This window comes from Nomascus leucogenys, chromosome X (assembly GCF_006542625.1).
Source record: "Nomascus leucogenys isolate Asia chromosome X, Asia_NLE_v1, whole genome shotgun sequence".
Lineage (NCBI taxonomy): Eukaryota > Metazoa > Chordata > Mammalia > Primates > Hylobatidae > Nomascus > Nomascus leucogenys.
Genome location: NC_044406.1, coordinates 138,725,732 through 138,751,080, shown reverse-complemented (window position 1 = coordinate 138,751,080; position 25,349 = coordinate 138,725,732). Strand labels below are relative to the sequence as shown.

The 25,349-nt window shown below is 54.5% G+C and overlaps 1 protein-coding gene across 2 annotated transcripts; it reads left to right on the top strand.

The window, feature by feature from the left end:
• The first annotated feature begins 3 nt into the window (after positions 1-3).
• On the top strand, positions 4-24,266 carry BCAP31 (B cell receptor associated protein 31). 2 transcript variants are annotated; one of them, XM_004092558.3, is made up of 8 exons: positions 4-375; positions 1,420-1,555; positions 3,749-3,849; positions 9,127-9,274; positions 20,681-20,816; positions 21,705-21,828; positions 22,656-22,756; positions 23,788-24,266. In XM_004092558.3, the coding sequence occupies exons 2-8, from the start codon at positions 1,464-1,466 to the stop codon at positions 23,824-23,826; spliced, it is 741 nt and encodes a 246-aa protein (XP_004092606.1). In that variant the 5' UTR covers positions 4-375; positions 1,420-1,463; the 3' UTR covers positions 23,827-24,266. The 2 variants fall into 2 exon arrangements, with proteins under 2 accessions (XP_004092606.1, XP_003279335.1); XM_003279287.4 differs by lacking the exon at positions 4-375 and adding an exon at positions 871-1,196 and having other exon boundaries at positions 1,417-1,555.
• Positions 24,267-25,349: the final 1,083 nt, after the last annotated feature.

Here is a 25,349-nt window from a genome sequence, read left to right as displayed (position 1 = left end):
CGCCCCCACCTCCCGTTCTCGCCCCTTGGCGGGGCCCCTCCCGCACCACAGAGACGTGGGACGGCCGCGCGTACTAGAGAAGCGGCCCTCGCCGGCCCGCCAAAGCCCCGCCCTGCCCGCGTGCTCGCTCCACCCCGCCCTGCGCGCCCGGAGCCCGAGGCGCCTCTTCCTCTCGCGCTCGGAGCGCCGGCCCTCCGCTCCGGGGCGGGGCGGGAAGCGGAGGTGGGCGGAGCCTCCGGGGCCTCGCGAGGGCTGGTGGGCGGTGCCCGGCGGGCGCTTCCGGTTTCCGGCCGCGGGATGAGGGGCGGGGCCGGGGCTGCTGTGGGAGAGTTCGGTTGCTGCGGCGGGGCCTGCACGCTGACTGTGGGAAACTCGGTGAGCGGGCTCCGCGCGCCGGGCTGGGCTCCGGGACCGCCGAGGCTCCCCGGCCCATCGACGAGGGAGAGAGGCGAGCGGCGCGGGGAGGCCCGGGGGCCGGGGAATCTCGGGGCCCGCAGCCTACCTGGGTGTGAGGGGCAGGGGCGAGGGGAAACCGGGCGGCGCCTCTAGAAGCTGGTCTCGGGGGCAGGGCGGGGGCGGTGAAGCCCCACCTGGAGGAGCGGCCGGGCTGGGCCTCCGGGACGGTGTGCCAGGCAGGGGCCAAGTCGGGGGGACCCCCCGGTGCGCGCGGTCGGCTCTCGCTCTGCATGGGCGCTGTGGCCCGCGAGGGCTACTGGAAGGACCCCTGGCTTCTGAGGAGACTGCGTCTAGAACTTTCTCCGCATGGGGCCTTGAGGTGCTTGGTCCCGAATCCTGCCCTCTAGGAGTCGCTCTTGCGGGCCTCCAGCCCACCGGAGGCGAAGCGGCCCCGGGCGGAAGGCCGCTTGATCCTCGAGGGAGGTGCCGGCTTTTCGCCGTGGGCGCCGTGGGGACGGTGGGAGGCGGGCGCGTCGGCAGCGCTTGTACTAGGTGCGGCCTTGGGCTCGCCTGGTAGCGGGGATTTGGGCCCGCAGAGCGCCCGCCTCTGCGGCTGAGTTCTGCCTGGCGGGGAAGGCAGCGCCCGATGGGTGCCAAGGCGTCCTTCTCTTGGTGCCCTGGCACTGCTCTTCCCGAAGAACGCCTTTCAGTTAAACGGGCGTCGGAAATCTCGGGCTTCATGGGGCAGGGATCGTCGGGAGAGGCCGCTCTGGACGTGTTGACACAGGTGCTGGAGGGGGGCAGGTAACTGACCAGCGAACGGAAGTTTGTGGGGCCTGTGAACGCTGCTGGCCAAGAGGCCCTGCCGAGTGGAGCCCTGCTTCCGCCAGCGAATCAGAGACTCTGAAGCGAAGTGCAGAGGGTCAGGGTGGAGAGTGGCGGCCCCAGCCTCGCAGGGTAACTGAACTGGATGTTCTTGGCTGCCCAGCGCTTACAAGTCCTGTTCCTTTTGTGCCCTGCCAGGAAACAAGCTCACATCTCCCTGTGGGAAACCTTCTAGCAACAGGATGAGTCTGCAGTGGACTGCAGTTGCCACCTTCCTCTATGCGGAGGTCTTTGTTGTGTTGCTTCTCTGCATTCCCTTCATTTCTCCTAAAAGGTATGGCCTGTGGAGCAAGCAGGCGAGTTAGGCAGGAGGGTGCCTGTGCTCTAGCCCTGGGATTGGTGTGTGCAGCTGGTGGACCCTGGAATTGGGACCCGATGGAACAGGTAGAACCTGTCTGGGGTGGGGGGGCAGGGGTTGTGTTTGTTATTGCCAACCTTCCCCAGGGTTCTGCTTCGTCATGACTTGCTCAGTTCCTTTTCCTGTGTCCCCTGCCTTCTGGTCTTCAGAATGCCCCCGAGAGGCAGGAAGATCTATGTTACAGTTCTGGAAATGATGCCCTCCCGCCTGCTCTTGGTCCACGGGGTGCTGGGATGGTAGCGTGGGATTTGGAAGACTTGCACCACTGGGTCACGTTGTTACTGATTTGGTGACTCTTGTCCTCCTAACTAGTCTCACTGGCATTGCGCAGTGGCTGCGTGAACATTACTCAGCCTGTGGAGGATGAAGCCATATTCCCTTTTAATGAACAGAGGACCTGTTAAAAGTGAATTGGAGATTAATTTTAATTATGTATAATACCTGAACACGTCGCTATTTAAATTACAATATTACGAATAAGGTCAAATCTCCACAGGTATTTTTAAAGGCCGTTTTTTCGTGAAAAATTATCTCTCATGTGATACCATAGAAAGTATGCAGTGCTGTCTGAGGAGGATTCTTGCAGAAAACCACACCTTCGTACAGTTGACGAGACATGCAGAGATAGAGGGCCCCGGGGAGCTTTTATCTGGGAAGCTTTAGAGGACAGACAATCTGATTTCTACACAAAGCAAACTGGAAAAGCAAATGAAAGAGGGAGAGGGAAGGGGGAGCTTCCAGAATAAGAGGGATTTAAGACATTTATCTACCGAATGCCAAATCGGTACTTTGTTGGGTCCGGATTCAAACAAATATCGTTGCCTGCAGTGATTGGCATTTTCAACTCCAGCCCTGATGATGAGGGCTTCTTGTTGATTTGAACAGTGCATAAACACTTCTGAAGTCTCTTCTTAGAGCTGCATCCCAAAGCATTTGTGGATGGAAATGATGTGAGGTCTGGGGTCCATCTTATCATAACAGGGTGGGGGGATATAGACAAACCAAGGTTTATCATGTGGAAAGCCAGTTTAAAGAAATAACGTGTATGGGGCAAACATTTGAATATTACAAAGGGGAGTACAATGAAAAGTAAGTTTCCCTTTTCAGTGACTACCAGTATGTTTTCTTTTTGTTGTGGTGGTTTTTTTGTTTGTTTTTGTTTTTATTTTGAGACAGAGTCTTGCTCTGTCACCCAGGCTGGAGTGCAGTGGTGTGGTCTCGGCTGACAGCAACCTGCACCTCCCGGGTTCAAGCGATTCTCCTGCCTCAGCCTCACTAGTAGCTGGGACTACAGGTGCCTGCCAACATGCCCAGCTAATTTTTTTTTTTTTTTTTTTTTTTTTTCCCAGTAGAGATGGGATTTCACCATGTTGGCCAGGCCAGACTTGAACTTCTGACCTCAGGTGATCTGCCCACCTCAGCCTCCCAAAGTGCTGGGATTACAGACATGAGCCACTGCGCCCAGCCAACTACCCATGTTTAAGATTAGTTTTCCAGGCTGGGAGTGGTGGCTTATGTCTCTGCACTCCAGCCTGGGCAACAGAGCGAGACTCTGTCTCAAAAAAAAAAAAAAAAAAAAAAGATTAGTTTTCCAGACATTTCGATCTATACGTGGACCAGCATCTTTTTTTTTTTTCTTTTTTTTTGAGACAGGGTCTCGCTCTGTCACCCAGGCTGGAGTGCAGTGGCACGATCTCGGCTCACTGCAACTTCTGCCTCCCAGGTTCAAGTGATTCTCCTGCCTCAGCCTCCTGAGTAGCTGGGATTACAGGTGCCCACCACCACGCCTGGCTAATTTTTGTACTTTTAGTAGAGACAGGGTTTCGCCATGTTGGCCAGGTTGGTCTTGCACTCCTGACCTCAAGTGATCCACCCACCTTGGCCTCCCAAAGTGCTGGGATTACAGGTGTGAGCCATTGCACCTGGCCTTTTTTCCAATAGTTTTGAACGGATGTCAAAGTGGAGAATTGCAGGCCACCGAGGCTGACTTTGCGTGGGCTATTCGGCCATTGGAGAAGAGTACAAAGCTGGATTTCCATTTTGCACAGGGCCCTAGAGCCAGTGTGTGTGCTTTCTCTTTAGCTCCTGTCCTTTTTGTCTTCTTCACAGATGGCAGAAGATTTTCAAGTCCCGGCTGGTGGAGTTGGTAGTGTCCTATGGCAACACCTTCTTTGTGGTTCTCATTGTCATCCTTGTGCTGTTGGTCTTCGGTGAGTGAGCTGTGGCTGAGGGCAGCTACCTGACCTAGACCCTGGTCTCTGCTGCAAAACCCTTTACCGGTTTTGATGTGTAGCGTCCAGTTTTGGCTGCTGGGAGACAGACTAATGAAATGCTGTGTCTTTCTCTTGAGGGAAGGAAGAGCCTCCCTTTGCCCATGCTGCTGACTGCTAGTCGGTTCTTCACTTTGAGGCGTCTCTAGGCCGGGCATGGTGGCTCATGCCTGTAATCCCAGCACTTTGGGAGGCTGAGGTCAGTGGATCACCTGAGATGAGGAGTTCGAGATCAGCCTGGCCAATGTGGTGATAGCCCATCTCTACGAAAAATACAAAATTAGCTGGGCGTGGTGGCGGGCACCTGTAATCCCAGCTACTTGGGAGACTGAGGCAGGAGAATTGCTTGAACCCAGGAGGCAGAGGTTGCGGTAAGCCTAAATCGCACCATTGCACTCCAGCCTGGTCAACAAGAGGGAAACTCCATCTCAAAAAAAAAAAAAAAAGAGGCCCGTCTAGCAGTGGGCATGGGCTTATACCAAGCAGTTTGTATGCAGCCTTATGACGGCCACCTTACATTGCTTTTTTTCAAGACTTTGGGAGAAGGGACGCCTTAGGTTTCTGAGGCTGCTTCTCAGGTCACTGTAGAACTGAAGCCAAGAGAAGCTAACTGGCCTGTGACCTTGGTCTGAGTAGTGCTGCTCACCAGTCACTTAAACAGCAGAATTGCCTGGAGCAGGGCCTCTAATGGGGGACTGAGCAACCAAGCACACAGTGAGCCTAGCTGGGAAGGGAAGTCCTGCCATTCCCTGTAGTAGTAGGAGGAGGACACAGAGATGTGTGGCAACATATCTTGGGAAGAGATTCTAGACCTCTCTGCATCTGGGCTAGACTTGAGGTCTTCCCAGGTCGTTCCAGCTCTGTAGTTCTGTAAACTCTAACATTGAGGTGCACACTAGCAGGGGCTTGAAAGATAAACTGGTCCAAGGGCAAGCAAGCTCTGGGATAAGGCCAGGCCAGGTGGTGTTAAGATGAAAGGCAGACATTTTGTAATGAGGTGGTAGGGTGACCATCTGGAGACAAGAATCAATAAAGCTCGTCTGACTGGTAGATGTTTGTTGTTCTGCTGTGGTAAGTGATCGATATGTCCCCCTGTTTGGGCTCCAGAGTATTGGCTTGGCTCTGCTGTGGACACCACTCTTGTCTCAGAGCTGTGGTGCCTGCCGAGGCGTGGAACGCTCCTCCCACCAAGTCCCAGCAGAAATGCTGAGCAGGTGGGGGGCTGTGGTTCAAGGGAATGTGCAAAGCCTCACCCACCAGCTTCAGCATTAGGCATTTCTCCTTCCTGATGTCTCAGAGCCTGATAGGATATGTTCACGCAGGACTGCCTCTGAACAGGCCAAGTGTTACCTGACAGCTTCCAACCACATAGGGTAGGTGCCAGCTGCCTGAGCACCTCAGTGTTCTGGAAATACTTGGCAAGGCCCCAAGAGGTAGCTCTTTCTAACCAGGGTTCTCTCCCTGAGCAGTCTCCAGGCCAGGAGTAGGTAGGTAATATATGTGTCGTTCCCAGGCCACTGAGTTTTTGAACTGAGCATGTGTGTTTTGGCTTTTGGGTCTGGGGTGGGGGTAATAACTGGGGAAGGGAGGGACCATGTTGAGGATGATTCCCTCAGGGTCTTGCCCCTTCCCCAAACCAGAAGGAGTATGTTTCTTTCCTAGAGCACTGAGTGGGCTGGAGAGATCCTTTGCGGAATGCAGTAGTTGACAAAGCCTTCATTCTTTTTTGGGATCGGGGAACTGCTTGGAAGTTCTAGGGGGACATATGGCCATGATGACTGGCTGCTTCCTACTCTCATGTTAAGAAGCATAATCTAGAAAGATCTGCAGAGCCTTCTTCAAACAGAAGTGTTAGTCACAGGTACTAGTGAAGGGTAACGGGCATAACTAGCTAGAGCTGTGGCCTTGCTTGGGGGCGGGGAGGGTTGAGCAGATCCTCCTGGAGGGTGGAGTTGCTGAGGGTGCAGGATCTTCCCACCTGGGCTGAGGCCTGAGACGGAGGGCTGGGTTCTACTGTGGGACTTGGGTTAGTATTGCTCAGTCCCCCATCCCCACTCTTGGTCATTGGCCAAGGTGGTCCTTAGGATGGTGGGATTCCTGGATGCAGGTGACAGTGTAAGGAAACATGTTTATCTTGTTTTTCTGATTACAAAAATAATGGGTAATTATTCTTAAAAATTCAGAAATTGAATTTAGAAAGTTAAACTCCCCGTAATCCCATATCCCACAGGTAACCATCATGAATATTTTGTTGTGCATTTCCAGAGGCGTTTTTTATGCTGACATCTTTAATAAAATGTCTACAGCGGTGGGATCATCCACAGAAAGTATTTATGTTTCCTTCCACATTCCTGCTAGGACATGGCAGGAGGAGCATTCCACACCTGAGCTGGTAGCACAGCTCTGAAATAAGACTGCTGTCCATAGCAGAGCCCAGCCAATACTTTGGATTTTGCTTTTTCTACTTGCTGCACCTTAGACACCTTTTTTTTTTTTTTTTTTTTGAGATGGAGTCTCACTTTGTCGCCCAGACTGCAGTGCAGTGGCGCCATCTTGGCTCACTGCAACCTCCGCCTCCCAGGTTCAAGCGATTCTCCTGCCTCAGCTTCCGAGTAGCTGCAGATTACAGGCGCCAGCCACCATGCCTGGCTCATTTTTTGTATTTTTAGTAGAGACGAGGTTTCACCATGTTGGCCAGGCTGGTCTTGAACTCCTGGCCTCAAGTGATCCGCCCACCATGGCCTCCCAAAGTGCTGGAATTACAGGCGTGAGCCACTGTGCCCGGCCAACATCTTTTTATAGCAATCTCATTCTTCTTAAAGATCATGTAGTATTCTCTCATGTGGTTGTGTCATAATCCATTCTTTATAAGCATCTTCGAATCATTGCAAATTTATGCAAATACTTCTGTGGGATAAATTCAGAGGTGGACAAGGGTATGAACGTTTTGCATTTTATACAGGTGTGCTGTTTTTACCCTTGCTAACAGCGTTTGAGAGTACTCGCTTCGTGGTGCCGAGGGATGGGCAGATTTTTATAATGCAAGATCAACATAAAAACCAAGCAGCCTAAAACCGGAAATTAAGAACCCCATGAGGCCAGTGCCCTGACTCACACCTGTAATCCCCACACTTTGGGAGGCCGAGGCAGTTGCTTGAGCTCAGGAGTTTGAAACTAGCCTGGGCAACATGGCGAAACCCCATCTCTGTCAAAAATAGAAGAAGAAAAAATTAACTGAGTGTGGTAGCACACACTCGTGGTCCCAGTCACTGGGGAGGCTGAGAGGTGGAGGTTGCAGTGAGCCGGGATCGTGCCACTGCACTCCAGCCTGGGTGACAGAGTGAGACCCTGTAACCCACCATACAAAAAGAACCTCGATACCCATACAATGATACCTTGCCCCTCTCATATGGGAGTCTATTAAGAGCATTCTTTAGGTAGATCTTAGTGTATTGACTTAAAAGGATGTCTCAGGATGCATGGGGAAAAGCATTAGGTTTGGTGTGGCTCAATTTCTACATTAGAGACAGATATAAATATATTTTTAACTGGAGCTCTATATGTCTAGCAGCAGCTCTTTCAGGAGCAGAGGCTGCTCACTGACTCAGCAATTAGAGACAGATGTAAATATATTGTTAACTGGAGCTCTATATGTCTAACAGCGGCTGTTTCAGGAGCAGAGGCTGCTCACTGACTGAGCAATTATTTCAGTGCCCACTCTGCACTCACAACTATCCCAGGCCCTGGGAACATAGTATAAAAGATTTCTGCTCTTAATGAAGTTTGTAGTCTAGTTTGGGAGAGATGGACCCAAAAAATGTATTTAAGATAATTTCAGAGATGGATGTCTATTACGAAGCAGGTAACATAGTGTAATGTGACTAAAAATGACTTCAGACGAGGTGGCCACATTTTTATTGTATATACTGCTGGACGTGATTATGTTATGGGATCCTTTCCCTTTCTGCATTTTGGGTGTGTTTGAACTTTCGATGAGCGTGAATTCCTTTTGTAATCAGAATGAAACATCATAGATAATAAAACCCATTGTAAAGCTTTGAAATGAAACCCTTGACCCCTAGCTGGCATCCTGCAGGTCTTGACTCCTATTTTTTTGTTAGTTTGCTTGTTTTGTTTTGTTTTTTTCGAGACGGAGTCTCGCTCTGTCGCCCAGGCTGGAATGCAGTGGTGTGATCGTAACTCACAGCAGCCTTGACATCTTGGGCTCAAGTGATCTTCCTGTCTCAGCCTCCCAAGTAGTTGGGACTACAGGTGTGCACCACCATGCCCAGCTATTTAAAATTTTTTTTTTTTTTTTTTTGAAGAGAGAGAGAGAGTCTCCCTGTGTTGCCCGGGCTGGTCTTAAACTCTTGGCCTCAAGCAGTCTTCCTGCCGTGGCCTCCCAAAGTGTTGGGATTATAGGCGTGAGCCACCACATCTGGCCTGGGTCTTGACTCTTAAGCACCTTAGGTCCCTGGAGCAGGCATTTCCATCTCCAGGTTCAACCTGGCTTATCATTGTGGGGGTTGGGGGGGCTATGGGCCAACTTGAGATGAACAGAACAAGATGCGGTTGGGGGTACCATGGGAAAAGGAAGCCACCCCCATTTCCAGAAACTCTTTAGGCTTGGTTAGCATCTTGAACTGCAGAGCAAGCTTGGGGCCTGTGTAGAATGGGGCCAGGGATTGAAAAGCTGGAGGAAGGAGTGGGTCTGAGGGTGGGAGCTTCCTTTTTTTTTTTTTTTGAGATGGAGTTTCGCTCTTCCCCCGGGCTGGAGTGCAGTGGCTCAATTTCGGCTCACTGCAACCTCCGCCTCCCAGGTTCAAATGATTCTTTTGCCTCAGCCTCCCGAGTAGCTGGGATTACAGCCGCTCACCACCACGCTGGGCTAATTTTTTTTTTTTGTATTTTTAGTAGAGATGGGGTTTTGCCATGTTGGCCAGGCTTGTCTTGAACTCCTGACCTCAGGTGATCGCCCGCCTCTGCCTCCCAAAGTGCTGAGATTATAGGCGTGAGCCACCGCGCCTGGCTTGAGGGTGGGAGCTTCTGATAACAGCATCCCATGAGGGGTGTGTGTGTGTAGAAGTGGGAAGAACTGGGGAGGCCGATTTGAGGGAAGTGAGTCTGACCTGTCTCATGCCGCCTGTCTGCCTGGTATGGGCTTATCTTGCCCTAGTGTCCTCTAAATGCCTATGTCTCCTTTCTGCTCCACCACAGATGCCGTGCGCGAAATTCGGAAGTATGATGATGTGACCGAAAGGGTGAACCTCCAGAACAATCCTGGGGCCATGGAACACTTCCACATGAAGCTTTTCCGTGCCCAGAGGAATCTCTACATTGCTGGCTTTTCCTTGCTGCTGTCCTTGTGAGTGGGGGTTGAGGGGGCAGGTGCTGTGAAAGGAGCCGTGGGCTAGCCACGGACACGGAGCTCAGTGGGCTCAGTCTCCCCCTGTGACTTTGATTCCTCCTCAGTCTGTGGCCTGGATCCCAAAGCCCTGTCTGTGTTAGGGAAGCCACATAGTTTTCTCCTGACCTCCAGAGGCAGCGTGGAGAGTAGGAGAGGGCTGCCCGAGATATCAGAAGACCCTCACACACCACATACTCTCAGGCAAACAGATTACTATCTCACGGTCTGTTTGCATGGAGAGTGAGGTGTAACGGTAAGGCCTTGCCCTTCTCTGGGAGTTCAGCTCACAAGGGAGCGATTGAATGGGGGGCTCTTTGTGTCTGGGGTGCTGACCTAGGGACAGCAGGTAAAAGTGGCACGAAGAGGCCGGGTCTCTCCTCACCTCAGGGCCTTCCCCACGTGAAACTCGTAATGAGGGCATGTTACGTTCCATGGCAGCCAGAGTATTTCTGATGGTTTTTTTGGTAAAACTAAGTGCCTTGATCAGGGCCAAGGGTAACTAGTTGGGCAAAACTGGACCACTACGAAGTGCCTATTTGAGCCTGGGGCTCTGTTTGCTGCCTCCTGCTTCACATAGCCGTTCTGATCAGCAGGGCCTGGCTGGGAGGGGGATGGGAGCTCAGACCAAGGGCGTATGAAGGCATTGGAAGGGCGCTTGCTTTGAGGGTGGAGCTCTCATCACTTAATCACTTCTCAAAAGACCCCACCTCTTAATGCTACCGCAGTGGGGATTAAATTCCAACACATGAAGTTTGAAGGGCACTCGGACCATAGCACCAAGTGATTCTCAGGCTCACGGACAGTTATTCCCCGCTTGGTTTTGTGCCCCGAGACTCAGGAATCTCCATGCCCAAGAGATTCTTGCTCTCTAGTCACCTGGTGTGCCCTGCTTTACTGGGCGCTACGATGACTACTTGTCTTAAAGTCTGTCGTTTAGATGATCTTGTACTCTCTGCAACCAAGTTGGAAAGAGGGGTGGAGCTAGAAAAGGCAAACACATTTTTTCAAGATAATGGGTTTGATCACAGATTTGATCTACAAGCTTGCTATCTTCAAACTTAAGAAAGTCAGGAAGGCTGGGAGGAGTCAGAAACATACCCTAAATTTTTCAGGAAGTTCCAAACAAGTATTATCTTGTGGTCTGAGGCTGAAAGGGAAGCAGATCTGGAAGGCTGATTCTCAAAACCAGAAATCTGAGTGTGACAGTCAGCAAAATGAGGAAAAAAGACCACATTGAGGAGGGAAAGAGAGGAAACTAGGCCATCTACCAGAAAAGCTTCTAGAGCTTTAAGAATAGTATGGGGGAGGGGTGGGCTGGGTGCGGTGACTTATGCCTGTAATCCCAGCACTTTGGGAGGCCAAGGCAGGTGGGTCACCTGAGGTCAGGAGTTCGAGACCAGCCTGGCCAACATGGTGACACCCTGTCTCTACTAAAAATACAAAAAAATTAGCTGGGCTTGGTGGTAGGTGCCTGTAGTGCCAGCTACTCGGGAGGCTGAGGCAGGAGAATTGCTTGAACCCAGGAGGCAGAGGTTGCAGTGAGCCGAGATCACACCACTGCATTCGAGCCTGGGCGACATCTCAAAAAAAAAAAAAAAAAAGGAATAATATCGGGAAGGTGAAAAAACCTGCTGGGAGCTCTGAATCATGAAAGATATGGAGAAGTGGGGAGAAGGCAGTCCCTTTTATACGTCTGTGTAAGGAAGGAGATGGAGGGTAGGTGGTCAAGGGCAAAGGAAACACTAGGATGAGAAAATGGAAATTACAGATGGGCAAGAGTAGCATCCCTAAATGATGTACTTTGCACTTAGACTTGATGAGATTATGTCCAAAAGCTGTTGAGATCATCTGCAGATGAAATTGCCACCAAATCTTGAGGATTTGCAGAGTGGGAGAGATACTGGCAGACTGCAGCCTGGCAAACATCCCAATTTCCAAAGGGAGGAGAAGGTAGATGAGGAATTGACCTGGGGTGGGTTGACTTTGATCTCCAGCCATGCTCTAGAAAGAATAGCTTGTATGCTTTTGGAAAAGAAGAGCGGGATCATTGGTGACTGCTGTGAATTCCTGGAGAAGTTCTGTCAGCCGTCTATAGATGGAGTGTAGATGGATTTTTAGCGTGATGCTTGCCAGTCTGAGTCTGTTCTTAAGGACCGGATGCGGAAGTGTGGGGAAGGTGCCAGCAGAACAGTGTAGTTAGGTGTGGTCCTAACCCACCTGAGTGGCTGCCATGTGGATTGGCTCCATCCACACATACACATAGAAGCCTTAGGGGGCTCACTCTTTTTTTTGAGACAGAGTCTCACTCTGTCTCTCAGGCTGGAGTGCAGTGGCTCAATCTCGGCTCACTGCAAGCTCCGCCTCCCGGGTTCACGCCATTCTCCTGCCTCAGCCTCCCAAGTAGCTGGGACTACAGGCGCCCGCCACCATGCCCTGCTAATTTTTTGTATTTTTAGTAGAGACGGGGTTTCACCGTGTTGGCCAGGCTGGTCTCAAACTCCTGAGCTCAGGTGATCCGCCCACCTCAGCCTCCCAAAGTGCTGGGATCACAGGCGTGAGCCACCGCGCCCAGCCTGCTTTGTTTTTTAAGTGTTTCCTGCAAGCTGCAAATGGGCTTCGTGGCCGTAAGGCTGGACAAGAGCATCACACAGAAAGCCAAGTTCCTCTAGGGTCACAGCCACCATCTTAGTTAGATTTAACTTTTAGACGAGCAAGGAGTATATATTTCTGGCAAAATTCCAGAAATGACTAGGTCGCTTATGGGCAGCTGGTGAATCCACACTGATCCCTGGGATCACCGTTTCCTTTTCTAAGAAGTCACGCAAGACCAACCACATGGCTTTTTTGCATCAGGCTACTGGATGGGAACACGAGAGGGTGCGGCAGCTGAGCCACTATGCCCAGCCTCCACATGCTTTTTAAAAACATTCCCGTGTTTAAAAAGAGTTAACCACGGGGCTTTAAAGCACCACATGCTTTAAATGCCCCTTGGTGACTTGAATGTTCTACTCAGTTTATCATGAATGTTTTTCTGGGACAACTGACGTGTTTCCAGCATATATATATATATATATATATATATATATATATATATATATTATTAATTTTGAGACAAGGTCTCGCTCCATCACCCAGGCTGGAGTGCATTGGTGTGATCATGGCTCACTGCAGCCCTACCATTTTGCCTCAGCCTCCCGAGTAGCTGGGACTATAGGCATGTGCCACCACGTCCTGCTAATTTTTTAATTTTTTGTAGAGACAGAGTCTTGCTCTGTTGCCCAAGCTGATCTCAAACTGCAGGGCTCAAGAAATCCTCCCACCTCATCCTCCCAAAGTGCTAGGATTACAGGCATGAGCCACTGTGCCTGGCCTCTTCAGCGTTCTTGAGTGTTCCTGAGTGTCTACCCATTTCCTCATTGGTGGACGTCGAGCCTGCAGCTCTGTTTCTGACGTCATAAACAGTGGCCTCAGCTAGTCAGCTTTCTTTGGGCCTCCTGATCCTCTTGGAGCACCAGTGCCACTCCTATTATCTGTCTCTTTCTTTTTTGTTGTTGATTTTTTTCTTTTTCTTTTTTTTTTTTTTTTTGAGACAGAGTCTCTGTGTTGCCGAGGCTGGAGTGCAGTGGCACAATCTCGGCTTACTGCAGCCTCTGCCTCCTGGGTTCAAGCAGTTCTCATGCCTCAGCCTCCCAAGTAGCTGGGACTACAGGCACATGCCACCACGCCTGGCTAATTTTTGTATTTTTAGTAGAGACAGGGTTTCGCCATGTTGGCCAGGCTGGTCGTCTCCGACTCCTGGCCTCATGTGATCCGCCTACCTCGGCCTCCCAAAGTGCTGGGAGTACAGGCATGAGCCACCACACCCACCCCTCTTTCTTTCCGTGTTCTTCATATCCCGCTGAGAGGCTCAGTTCTTGAACACGAACAGGTACTCATGGCGCGAGCAGGTACTCATGGCCCGAGCAGGTTAGATGGTTAGGAGTTAAGGGTTCCAGACTTCGTATGCAACTTTTCTGAGTGGTAGAGAGCCTGCCTAGTGGGTATTTCAGTACTGCTGGGATGCGGTCACCTGTGTGGATTAGTATTTTACAAGGGTGTATGGGCTGGAGTGGAGCTGGAGAGCTTAAAGTGGGGAGACCAAGTTGGAGGTTGTCAATGAGACTTGCTGGGAACCTGAACTGGGGCAGTGGTAGCAGAAGTGGGGTGGAGGGGACAGACCTGAGAGGCCCAGGTGGAGTTGAATCAGCAGGCTTTTCTAGTCTCTGGGAGTCTGAGATGATCTTGGTTCTGCTCTGGACTTGCGGAATGCGAGGACGCAGCCCCCTGCTGGAAAGGGAGCTCTGGCTGCCCATGGAGTAACACTATCGTGCTAGGTGTGAGGGCTGGTTGCAGAGTGGGACTTCTGGCCAGGCCTGGGGACAGCAAGGAAAGGAGGGGACAGGGAGAGCAGGGGAGGCCTGGCAGATGAGCAGGATAGGGTGCTTCCGGGCAGTCGAGCCTGGGTTGCTGGCTTCACAGAGGTATTGAGGCCGGGACAAAGGGAATGTGACGGCAGGATGGATTCCAGCCTCCAGCAGAGTGATAGAAGATCGGGGAGCAGAAGGAAGAGGGAAGCAAGATCAAGAAGGAGGATGTGAGCAGGTTAGTGGCCAAGGAGGGGAGCACGTTCCAGAGAAATCCTGGTGCGTGGCACTAGTTTTCAGCAGGACTGGGCTTAGGACACATAGGAGGTTAGCCTGAGAACCCCGGAGTAGCCCTTGTAATTGGGAAAGGGGGCCTGGCCTGAAAGGAAACATCACACCTAGAAGCAAGCCTGTACCCTTGGCCCCCCATAGTCTGCTGCTGCTGCTGCCTGGGATAGCAGTGGGAGAGTCCCAGCCTCCCAGCCAAAGCCTTCCTGAGCTTTTGTCCTGCCTCTGCCACTACTGTCTCAGTCCTGTCACTTGACCCAGAAGCCTGGGGCTGATCTGCCCTTTCTTCTTGTCCCATGTGACTGCCCAACCATCGTGGCCATATCTCAGTGTGTGGCCCAGCAGGGTGAGGCACTTTCACATTGTCAAGTAGCCAACCTCCAGAAGTCTTCAGCCTGCAGAGCTGGACTCCACCCATGAAACAGCCTGTAGATGTCACCTCCTAAGCCTCTCTCACAACCCTTGGGACCACTGCTGTGGTGGGGCCGCCACCATCCCATATAGACCAAGTGGGCTCCCTGCCACCTGCCTTCCCCCCTTTGGCCTGTGCACCCCACTTCCAGTGGCTTGCTATCATATGGATCCTCCAGGACGCGGCTCCTCCACAGTCTCTGCTTCGGCCTCCCCCTGTCATGAAGCAGCCATGTGGGTCTCATGGGAGAGCCTCACGTAACACATGCTCTCCCCCAACTTGATTCTCTGAGCATTTTGGGGGCCTCTGTGCAGAACACCCCCTCCAGCTGCCGGCCCAGCTGGCACCTCCTCTTCGTGAATCTCCGAGGCTTCCCTGTGGAGCCTGTTCCGAGGGGCCCACACCATGTCCCTGGCTGACCCATAGCGCTGTCCTTGGGTCCCAGGGCAGCCTGCACATGCAGCTCTGAGGCGTGGCACTTGGCAGGGTTGCCCATCATGGAAAACCTGGGCTCTTCCCCTTTAGACTGTTAAGCTCAGTGCCAAGGGCCTGGCACACATGAAGGGCCGCTGAAACCTTTGGTGACTGAATGGGCTGTCCTGGGCTGACGGCGACAGCTTTAGGTGCGTGTCTGGGTTGAACTTGTCGGGCTTTTTAGACAAGAAGCCCAGCTTTTCAGGTCTTAGGAGCTATGAAAGTTTGTGAAGATGGATGCATCGGGGCCACCTCCAGGGGACCACACTGGATGAGCCACTGGTTTCCACTTGTGGAAGACTCCGGCAGTCGCTCCTGTTCCCTTCCTGCCAACCTTGCACTTTCGGGGCACAGCTAGCAAGAGGTCCTCTTGAGTCTTGGAGTGTGTTGGGGACGGCAGCTCCCTCTGGGCTGGGGTTTGTGTGTTCAGAGGACCTGCACTGCCTTCTCTGCCTTACTCAGCTTAAATGGCGGTCAAGGTTAGGCCCAAAGTGCTGGTTAGCAGCCAGTCGCAGGAAGGCCCCTGTTTGTGTGGAAGCCCCTTGAATTTTTGCTGACCTGAACTTGATCCACAGGCATCTTTTGTTTCCTCCTTACCCCTCCAGGGTAGAATCCCATCGTTGCTATTAGCCCAGTTGGAGCTGCCCATGCTTCTCTGCTGAGCTGCTTTTTCTTCTTTTTTAGGTTGAGTCATCTAATCACAGACTACCTTTGCCTAAGTTGTCTTACCTCACTCGGTTGCTCTCTACCGTCCAGCTTACCCCAAACCTCTCAGATAGCTGGTTTTAAAAACCCCAGAAACCCAGCTGGTCTATGTCACTTGTTCTCAAGAAGAAGGGAGGACAGGCCAGACCCACACCTGCCCCTTTGCCCTGTGCTTACTGCACTGTCCTCAGGATGGGCGAGCTCCATCTGGGTCGTGGGCTGGAGCTGCCACACGGCATGTTCTCATTTGAAACGGCCTCCAATTCCCCCAGCTCTAGCCCTCCTCTTCCCGTCTTCTCCAGCGTCTGTGTGCTGGGAGGCTACAGGGAAGGCCACGCGGCTGTACCAAAATGGACTTGGGGCATCCCTTTGGGGCAGCCCTCTCGGGTCTGCTCTAGGTGACTCTCCCAGTTGTAACCTGTTTTCCTGATTCCAGACTGGTGGGTAAGAGTCGCCCAGGGCAGTGGAAGCCCTGGTGTTAGTCATTCTTCTTCACTGAAGCCTTCCTGAGGCGTCACCTGACTTGCTTCCTTGCCTGGGCGCTGCCTCATTTTTTCTTCCACAGCTGGGGTATGTTCACCCAGAGTCCACTGGCCACCCTGCGGTAGGCCTGGAAAGTCAGCAGGTGGCGCTGGGACACCGGCTTTCTGCCGGCTGGGGGTAGAGGAGTGAGCTTGTGTGAACACCATGTGTATGCAGGGGCTGGGGGTTGAGTGACTTGACTCGCCTGAAACCCGTCAGCAGGGCAGGCCAGGGGTGGCCACAGCATGGAATCTTTTGGTCGGGACTTGCTCCTTCCCCATTTCCTATTAAGCCCATGTCCTCTTCCCCTTGCTCGTGGGGGAAGACAGGGCTGCCGAAAAGTGCTTATGAGCCATGGCTCTCCCCACTTGATATGGTTGGCCCTGTTTCTCTAGAGTCTGTGGAGAGGTTCTGTTTCTCCTGCCTTCTCTGGTTTACTCAACCTTTTATAAAAGCATGATAGCCCTGCTCAGTGTCCAACAACATTCTATCAAGAAAGCCCAGTCAGATTGAGGCATTTGGGGCTGCCATGTGTCTGCCAAGGCCGCATCTGCATTCTGTTAAGTTTCGTTCACTGGCCTTTTTTTGGACCCCAGGCCATTCTATTGGTGACCACCCTGTATCTGTAGGAGATGCCTTTGGCTCTTAGGTTCTTTCCTGTTTTCTGGAAATGAATAGCTAAGAACAGTGATTCGGGTAAGATTACTTGGGAGATCCAGCAGAGGCAGAAGCTAAAGGCCGTGTTCCGTGCCCTGTCCTGGGGGCCTGGGAAGCTACAAGGGAACAGACAGAAACGCACGTTAATGTGCCTGAGTGACCCAGTGTGAGGGACCAGGAAAATGTTCTAGAAGGCTGGCTCCCGGGCTGAAAAATGCCAGTGATCAGAGAGGACCTGGTCTGCATTGCTTGGGCCCTGGGTGAGGGCTGAGGGTATGAGGACGCAGAGGCTGGAGCTCTGGGTTGTGCCTTCAGGTTGCGGCAGTGAATGTTTTTTCCCCCTGCAGCCATGAGCCTGGCTTGCCCATCAGCACGGGTCTGAGACGGCACCTTCCCACTCCTGTCTTTGGTCTCCTCTGTTGCTAGACTGAGCAGCTCTGTGTCTGCCTCTGCCCCTCTTGGTGCCAGGCTCCCAGGTGAACACAGGTGCAGTCTAGGCCCAGGGAGATTCTGTCCAGCCTTACATGCAGCCTCAAATCTGTCCCCTCACCTGTCAGGGAGCACTTCCTCTCCTTGGAGTGGGATCCAGTCATCTGGAAGCCCAGCCCCGTCCCCGCTTTTTTTAGCTATACTTGCTGGAGTGGGTGGAAGACCCCTTTTCAGTATGCCAGGTATGGGAGTGCAGAGATGAAGGCACAGTGCCCAGCCTAAAAACCTTCATAGCCTGGTAGGGCAGCCATATAAACGGATGGCAGCCACGCAGAGAACAGAGAATGAGGTAGTTAAATGAGGGTGCCTAGGGGGCTGCTGCAGGAGCCCCCAGAAGGCGTCCCTCTGATGGGGTGGGTGATCCGAAAGGGTTTCTGGGGGGAGGTGAAGATTGAGCTGGGTCGAGAGGACATTCCGGCCTGGAGGACTGCCACACAGAGCCAGGCGTGTTCCAGGAATGGTGAGGGGTTAGGTGTTACTAGAGTAGGGGGCCACGTGGTTAGTGAGGGAGGAGAGCTCACTGATGGCGTGCGTGCTGGCAGCAGGTGGCTTAAGCAGAGGGCTGACGTGGTCGGATTTGCCTTGCTCTGGGAGGTGGATGGGAAAGCCGTATGGCGGCAGATAGGGAGGAGGCACCAGCAGTGGGGATGATGGCGGGCATGTTTGCAGTTGACATGGAAAGCACTGGGTTGTGGCTTGGGCTAGGGGGCCAAGAGGGCCGAGTCTAAGGCGGTTTGCCTGCTTACCACTACAGTAGGGGCTACACGAGGTGGTCAGGTCAGGCAGGTCAAGTGAAGGCCCGTTTTGGACAAGCTGAGTCTAGAATGTCTCTGGGGACATCCAGGAGCCAATGTTTAGTGGGAGGTTAGGTATGAGTCTGGGCCGCAGAGAAAACCCTTTCAGGGATAAGAGTGGCTGGGAAGAAGGTATAGGGTGTCATCTGAAGAGTACAGACCCCAGAGGGAGCAAAATAACAGTGGGAGGAGGGTGTTGGGAGGGGACCTCAGGAGGGTAACTTAGCAGCAGAGCAAGGAGTTCAGGGTGACCGCCGGCCTGGGCGGTTAGGAGGCCACTGGTGGCCCTGCTGCTGGCTTGGAAGGGCAGGCCTTGGCCAGCCTAGGTTGAGGAGTATATGTGAGGGAAAAGACCAGGGGCTTGGGCAGGGTGACTCCAGGAAGGAGGCAGTTGAAGGTGAGGTTCCTGAGGGGGGAGAATGATCCCGGGTCATCCAGTAGGAAGAGAGAGGACCTAGAAGGTGTGAAAAACTGTCGGGCTGGGGGTGCAGTGGGAGGAGTATGCCCAGGGTGCTGTGGGGGTGGGGAGCGCCTGTGAGGGTTGGCAAGAGGAAGGGGAACCGGGGCCTGGCAGAGAGGAGCCCCAGACTGTCTCAAGGCTGGGAACTGAAGGCCTGGGCTGGGGCTGGACAGGGTCAGGCTTTCGGACAGACACGGCGTGGATCTTGCGCTGGACTTTGTGTATGTCCTGGCCTATCTTGGAAGCCCTGGTTCTCAATAGCCGGGAAAGGCCTGGGATGGTCCAAAAAGAGCTGGGCCTCTGCTGCACTGTCGCGGAAGCATTTGTGTTAGCTATTTCCCTGGGTACTGGGGTGACAGCCATGGGCACTCACCAGCAGCCACTTGCCTGGCCTGGTGGCGGGGAGTATAGCCTTCAGTCTTGCTTGGTCCTCTCTGTACCACCAGGTGGCATGACCCCCACCCCTCAATTCCAGCTGGGAGGAGCGGTCCTCTTCCTCTTTCTACATCACTGGGATCTGCTCTGGGGCTGGGCAGCTCCTTGCCAGGGGGCTGGGTCTTAGTCAGACTTGCCTTTCTTTCTAGGCCTCTCCAGTGACTTCTGGCCATGCCGATGTGAGTCAGATGCGTTGTTTCTCTCTGGCTCCTAGGGCGCTCAGTAGCTTCCTCCACCTTCAGGCTGCAGCCCAGTGGGGGGCAGGCTGGTGGGCAGCTGGGGGCTGAGGCAGGGAAACCTGAGCCCTAGGCCACGAGGTCCTGGGCCGCTAATTTTAGAAAGCACATGTCACTGGAAACTCTCCTTCTCTGCCAGGAATCAATGGCCTGGCTCTCCTGGTGCTGCCAGGGGCCCCTGGGAGCCTCTCCCCAAACCAGGAACCTCAGGGGCATCTCCTGGCCCGGGTGGGTACTTTCTGTCCTGAGTACATCTGGAAAGGGGCTCTGCCGAGGCCCTGGACAGCCATGGCTTGGGCCAGGGAGGTAGCTCACCTTGTCTGCTCTCTACTTTCTCCAGCCCTTCTGGGCTGCTCCTGGCCATGAGCAGAGGCTGTGAAGTGTGAAGGCCTGGCTGGGGCAGGAGGCCACTACGACTCTTCTGAGTAAGCTGTTGTTGAAGCACCCTGGATTAAGCAGATTTGTCTCTTCCTTCTCCCAGGCCCTGTGTGACCCTTGCCTTCTGAGGTGTGTGAGAAAGGAACCCCTGCCTTGTTGTGACTGTTTGAACGAGTCCTTCCCTCCTCTCTTCCTGCCAGCTAACATCTCGGGGCAAGGGTGAACCAAGGGAAATGAAGTGGCCATTCCAATCTCTGTTTGGGGACTAGCATCTGCCTCCAGCTGCCACCTGTTTGCCTGTCTCTCCTGGCTGCTTCAGATAGGCAGTGTGCGCCTGTGTCCTGATTCCTCTACACCCTCCAGCCCAAGAAGACCTCATTTGGGGTGCTGTTACATAACGGATGTGTTCCAGCACAGCCTGCATGACGGGTTGGGAAGGAGGCTGGCCAGAGAAGAGAGTTCTGTCTCACGTTGGGACCTGGGAGCTGTTCCCTTGTTAGTTTAGAGAGTAGAGTGGTTCCGAGCTCAGGTTCTGGAGTCAGGCAGACATAATTTGGAATTCCAGCCATGTCCATTTCTGGTTTTTGGCCTTGGGTACATTGATTTACGCTGCTGAACTTCTGTTTCCTCCTCTATAAGCTGGGGCAGTGATAGTAACTTCCTCATCAGGTAGATGTGAGGATGCGGCCTGGCATGTTGGAAGTGCCCAGATTGATTATCTTCTCTCGTTGCTTTACCAAGGCAAGCCCAGCCTCGCAGGGAGGAAGGTGGTGCTGTGGCTTGTCTGGCACGTCTAGGCCCCGACCCGGAAAGTGCCGCGTTCCGGGACCTCATGCTGTAGTGAGGCTCTTCCCAGCCCCCCAGGCTCCTGCTTCCAGCCCCTCCCAGAGCTGAGGGTGGCCGTTGGGCACAGCGACAGAGGACAGCTCCTGGGCCCCACCTTTTCCCTCACGCTGCCAGCACCAGGTTGGCGGCTTCTCGCTCGGCTGCCTTGGCAAGAGGGCAGGCCCAGGCTGGAGCCAGGTGTGGAGTGGGAGCGACGAGGAGGTGCTCCTGCCAGCCCTTCATGCTCTTTCTCTCACTTCTCCCTCCTTTTTGTAAATAATCGCAGCCTGCTTAGACGCCTGGTGACTCTCATCTCGCAGCAGGCCACACTGCTGGCCTCCAACGAAGCCTTTAAAAAGCAGGCGGAGAGTGCTAGTGAGGCGGCCAAGAAGTACATGGAGGAGAATGACCAGCTCAAGAAGGTGAGCCCAGCTTCCCGACCCACCATGGGGCGTCCTGGTGTTACACTGCAGGAGCCACATTCTTTAGGGCCTCAGTGGCCACTGCTAGCCTGTCACGCTGGGAAATGTGCCTGAAAAGCCAGAGTTGGGTGGAGGCACAGAGGGGAAGTCCTCAGTGGGGAGGGTATGCCCGCTGGAGGCGTCTGTGTGCGTGAGGGTCCGGGTGAGGAGGAGGGTGTTGCTGCTCTCGTTTCCATCCACTGCGTCCAGTCAGACCCTTCCCTGAGAAAAACGGCCCCTCAGTGAGCCAGGCCCTCTGCTGCGAACCGAAGGCCCTCAGCTAGGCCCTTGTTCCCTGCAAGATTGCCGCACCCCCTCTGGAACTTGGGGTCTGTGGCATCCCTCAGTGCTGGAGAGGAGGTGGGGGCAGGGTAGTTGGCCAGTCTTAGACGTCCTGTCAGGAGGCGAGCTGCAAGGCAAGCTCAGAGGGATGTGGATGCAGAGGTGGAATAGAGCTGGCCAGGCAAACTGGGGGCTCCTGACTGCAGTGAGCGGCACTGTGTGGGGAGCACAAGGCACCGCCATCCGCGGAGGGGTTGGTGAGCGCCATGGAGCTGCTGAGCCCTGCTGCTCAGGAAGGAGGCAGGGCCAGGGGCCAAGGCAGGCAAGGCGTGCCCGGCGAGCTGCAGCAGGTGGCCACGCTGGCGCTTCTCTTCCCCTCGGCGGGCAGCCACGCCCTGGCCTTTGCCTAGGAGCTGGGAGCAAGCGGTGGCTCGGTTCTGCGTTGACATTTCCAAAGGGGCGAGTGGCCAGGGCAGCTTGAGGAACCGCAGCTCAGTGGGGAGGATGGGGCTGGAGCCTCTCCCTCCCTCCCTCCTGAGTAACCCTGGCCTTTGGCACTTTTCCCAGGGAGCTGCTATTGATGGAGGCAAGTTGGATGTCGGGAATGCTGAGGTGAAGTTGGAGGAAGAGAACAGGAGCCTGAAGGCTGACCTGCAGAAGCTAAAGGACGAGCTGGCCAGCACTAAGCAAAGTGAGGCTCGACCTCGTGTCCTTCCCCGAAGGGAAGTCCAGAGGAGCGTCCTCTGCCCACTGCTGCCCATTTTGTGCCAAAGTATTAGTAACAAGCCTTACACGCACGCTCGAGGGCTGGTTGAAAACAAACAAATAGCACCCTGCGCCTCCAACCCCAATGCAGCCACGCTTAGCCCGCAGGCCAGTGAGGCTAAGTGGTTTGAAAGGGGCTCAGGAGGAACCAGGCTGCAGTTGGTGGGCCTCGATTGCCCTGCGCTAGAGCAGTGCACGCTGGGGCTTTCCCGTCCAGAGTGTGGCACGGTAGCCCCAGCATGCCTGGGGGCTGAGAATGAGGGGAGTGTGGGAGTGGCGTTCGGGAGGGGAGTGGGCGGCTCCCAAGCCGCCTGCCTGTCTTTGGTCTCCCACGCATAGACTTAAGTCTGGGGCGTTTTTCCCCAATACCACAGGCCTCGCCTGCTGCTGCTGTCTGCAAGGCATGGTTGTCATTGGGTCTCTCTTTCAGGCTGGGATCTTCCTCCCTGTCTCCCACTCTCAGCCTCCCTGGAGGTTACCCTTGCCGAGAGCCACTAGAGTACCCCTCCGTTAAAGGGACTGGGGGATGTCCTCTGTATTTCTTTTGCTTTATCTTAAGCTTTTTTGTCAGCCCTTTCCCTCTACTTTGGGGGCCTGCAAAAGCAGAGGGGCTTTATTTTGAGAAGTAGGCTCCTGTATAACCTCGTTTGAGATAGATTTGGGCCAGTTTCTGGTGTCTGTAGCAGTCGGGTTTTTTCCCCCTAATTCCTGTCTTTTCATCTCTGTTTTCTTGGTCATTTACATCATTTCAAGAACTAGAGAAAGCTGAAAACCAGGTTCTGGCCATGCGGAAGCAGTCTGAGGGCCTCACCAAGGAGTACGACCGCTTGCTGGAGGAGCATGCAAAGCTGCAGGTCAGCCCTCCCGTATTGCTGCACCCAGGGCAGGAGAGCAGAACAGGATGAGGCAGCCCCTGTGGGTGCGGAGGGAACCTTCCAGGGGCCGGCTGCCCTCTCCCCCACTCCCCCTGGCCACCTCTGCCCTACTGAGTGGGACCCTTCACCGGGCAGGAGAGGGGTGGCCTGGCAGCAGATGTAGGCACTTGCCGAGGCGGCCCTCAGGAGTGGCACTGGCTCACTAGGCTCTGAGCCTTCCTACCTTCGTTCTCAGGCTCAGTCCATGGTTTGGGGCCCGGTCAAGAGCAAAGAAGCAGGTGAAACTCTGGGACCCACTGCTGGCCTTCTTTCCTAGAGTGCTGGGGGGTGACGTAGGGCAAAGATCCCTGGGCAAGTGAGGGCACAAGTGTCAAAAAGGCACCTCCCCTAGCAGGTGCTAGTTGTGGCCATCACCTGCTGCCCTAGGCCTGATCCGAGTCCTCAGACTAGCTTGGGTGCACCAGGCCGCATCTGGAAGCCCAGGTGGTCTTGACGTTGGGAGTGAGGGCCACATAAATACTCCTAACTTTGGACAGCTGGCCTCAGTGCTTGGTGGCCCAAGTTTGGGCACCACAGCAGGTGGGGAGGAAGGGTCCAGCCTCAAAGGGGGCACCCATGCCCTCTGTATAGGGCAGGCTTGGCAGGCGGGACTTGGGCTTCGAGGGCACCTGTCAAAGGTGTGCAGAGTTGGGAAGGGCCTGATCAGGTCTTGAAGGGGACTGGATGCCTTGCTGTTCTCTGCAGCCAGGACTCAGCCCCCAGTGAGGTCCTGGCAGTCCTCCCTGGCTGGCGTTTAGGTCCAGGGCTTTCCCTAGAGTGTGGGCCAGTGCTGACGCTCCCACCCTGGCAGGCCTTTGGGTGCAGCTGGGGAGGGGGCCCCTTGCTCACTTGAATAGCTGTCGTTAGGAGAGAGGGGAACCGAGCTGGACCTCTGGGGCATGGGGCTGGAGGTGGCAGGGGAGGAGTGGACCCGGCCAACCTACTCCTGTGGGATTTCTGTCCCTTTCCAGGCTGCAGTAGATGGTCCCACGGACAAGAAGGAAGAGTAAGGGCCTCCTTCCTCCCCTGCCTGCAGCTGGCTTCCACCTGGCACGTGCCTGCTGCTTCCTGAGAGCCTGGCCTCTCCCTCCAGTACTTCTGTTTGTGCCCTTCTGCTTCCCCCATTCCCTTCCACAGCTCATAGCTCGTCGTCTCAGCCCTTGCCCACACTCTCCAAGCACATTACAGGGGACCTGATTGCTACACGTTCAGAATGCGTTTGCTGTCATCCTGCTTGGCCTGGCCAGGCCTGGCGCAGCCCTGGCTTCCATGCCTGAGCGTGGAGGGCACGAGTTAGTTGTAGTCCGGCTTGCAGTGGGGCTGACTTCCTGTTGGTTTGAGCCCCTTTTTGTTTTGCCCTCTGGGTGTTTTCTTTGGTCCCGCAGGAGGGTGGGTGGAGCAGGTGGACTGGAGTTTCTCTTGAGGGCAATAAAAGTTGTCATGGTGTGTACGTGGTGTGGTGTGTGACTGCGGCCATGGGGAGGGCTCTGCTTTCTCTCCTGCCTGGAGCCCCCAGGCGGCCACAGCCCTTCAACCTGTTTCCCCCACTGAAGGCCAGGCTCACACCTGTTCTCGAAGGCCCTGCCCTCTCTGTCTTCCTGCTCCCTGGGCTGGGCCAGGCCTCGCTTCAGGGCCACCCGCCGAGTGTGTGTCCTGTCTGCCTCCCTGGGTGTGGGCAGCTTGGGAAGCTCACTAAACCGGCGGGGCTTCCGGGTAGACGACTCGCTTGCCTTCTCTGGGTTCCTGTTCCTCACATTTGGGACAGACAGAACGTGGCAGAACGCCACTAGTCACTCCCTGCCCCACCCCCTCCTGAAGGTTTGCAGGATGACCTCTGACTAATGCCAGCTGGGAGAGGAGACTTGTCCTTGGCAGTGACCTGGAGCTGGCCCAGGGCAGAGCTAGGCAGAAAGGGGCTGGGAATGGGCTGCGGCCCTTGGCCCTGAGAACATGCTGGGTGTGTGCCTGCCACCAGAGAGCTGTGCTGGCTCCAGGGCGTCCCTCCCGTGGCTCCCTCAGAGCTGTGTCTTCCAGGCCTACAGCAAGCTAGGCCAGAACCGGGGCTTCCTGCCTGGCGCCAGTGCTCCCACCCGGCAGGGCCTCTGCCATGCCTGCTGTCTGCATGAGGACTGGGCGGAAGGGTCAGGGGAGCAGGTTAGAGGTGTGTCTCCTGGAACTGGGGGGACCCCTGAAGGATGTTGATGCTGGCAGGGTAGCTGACGGCCTGCTGTGCATGCTCGCTAATGCCTGCCCTGTTCGGGCCCAGGCCAGTGGTTCCCTTCTCTAGCATCCTGTCGCCCTTCCTTTGTGCTCAGAGCACAGCCGCCTCATGACGAGTTCTGTCCCTTTCCAGGCGGTCTGAGAGGTGGTGTCTGAGGGAGTAGGGGACACGTGGGCAATACCCTCTGGTTGCTGTGCCAAGGCCGAAGGTTGATCCCACTTTTCCAGGAAGTGTTCTCGGCTACCTTGGGCCTCCCTGAGCTCACCCTTCTCTGAGCTTTGAAAGGCTAAAGTCCAAATGGGTGCTTCCCTC

Bases quoted from the DNA above. Each gene is read 5' to 3' on its own strand.
- BCAP31 (XM_003279287.4), top strand. From the start codon at position 1,043: ATGGGTGCCAAGGCGTCCTTCTCTTGGTGCCCTGGCACTGCTCTTCCC. The intron at 1,556-3,748 runs GTATGGCCTGTG...TCTTCTTCACAG, and splicing joins CCCTTCATTTCTCCTAAAAG to ATGGCAGAAGATTTTCAAGT. The intron at 21,829-22,655 runs GTGAGGCTCGAC...CATCATTTCAAG, and splicing joins GCTGGCCAGCACTAAGCAAA to AACTAGAGAAAGCTGAAAAC.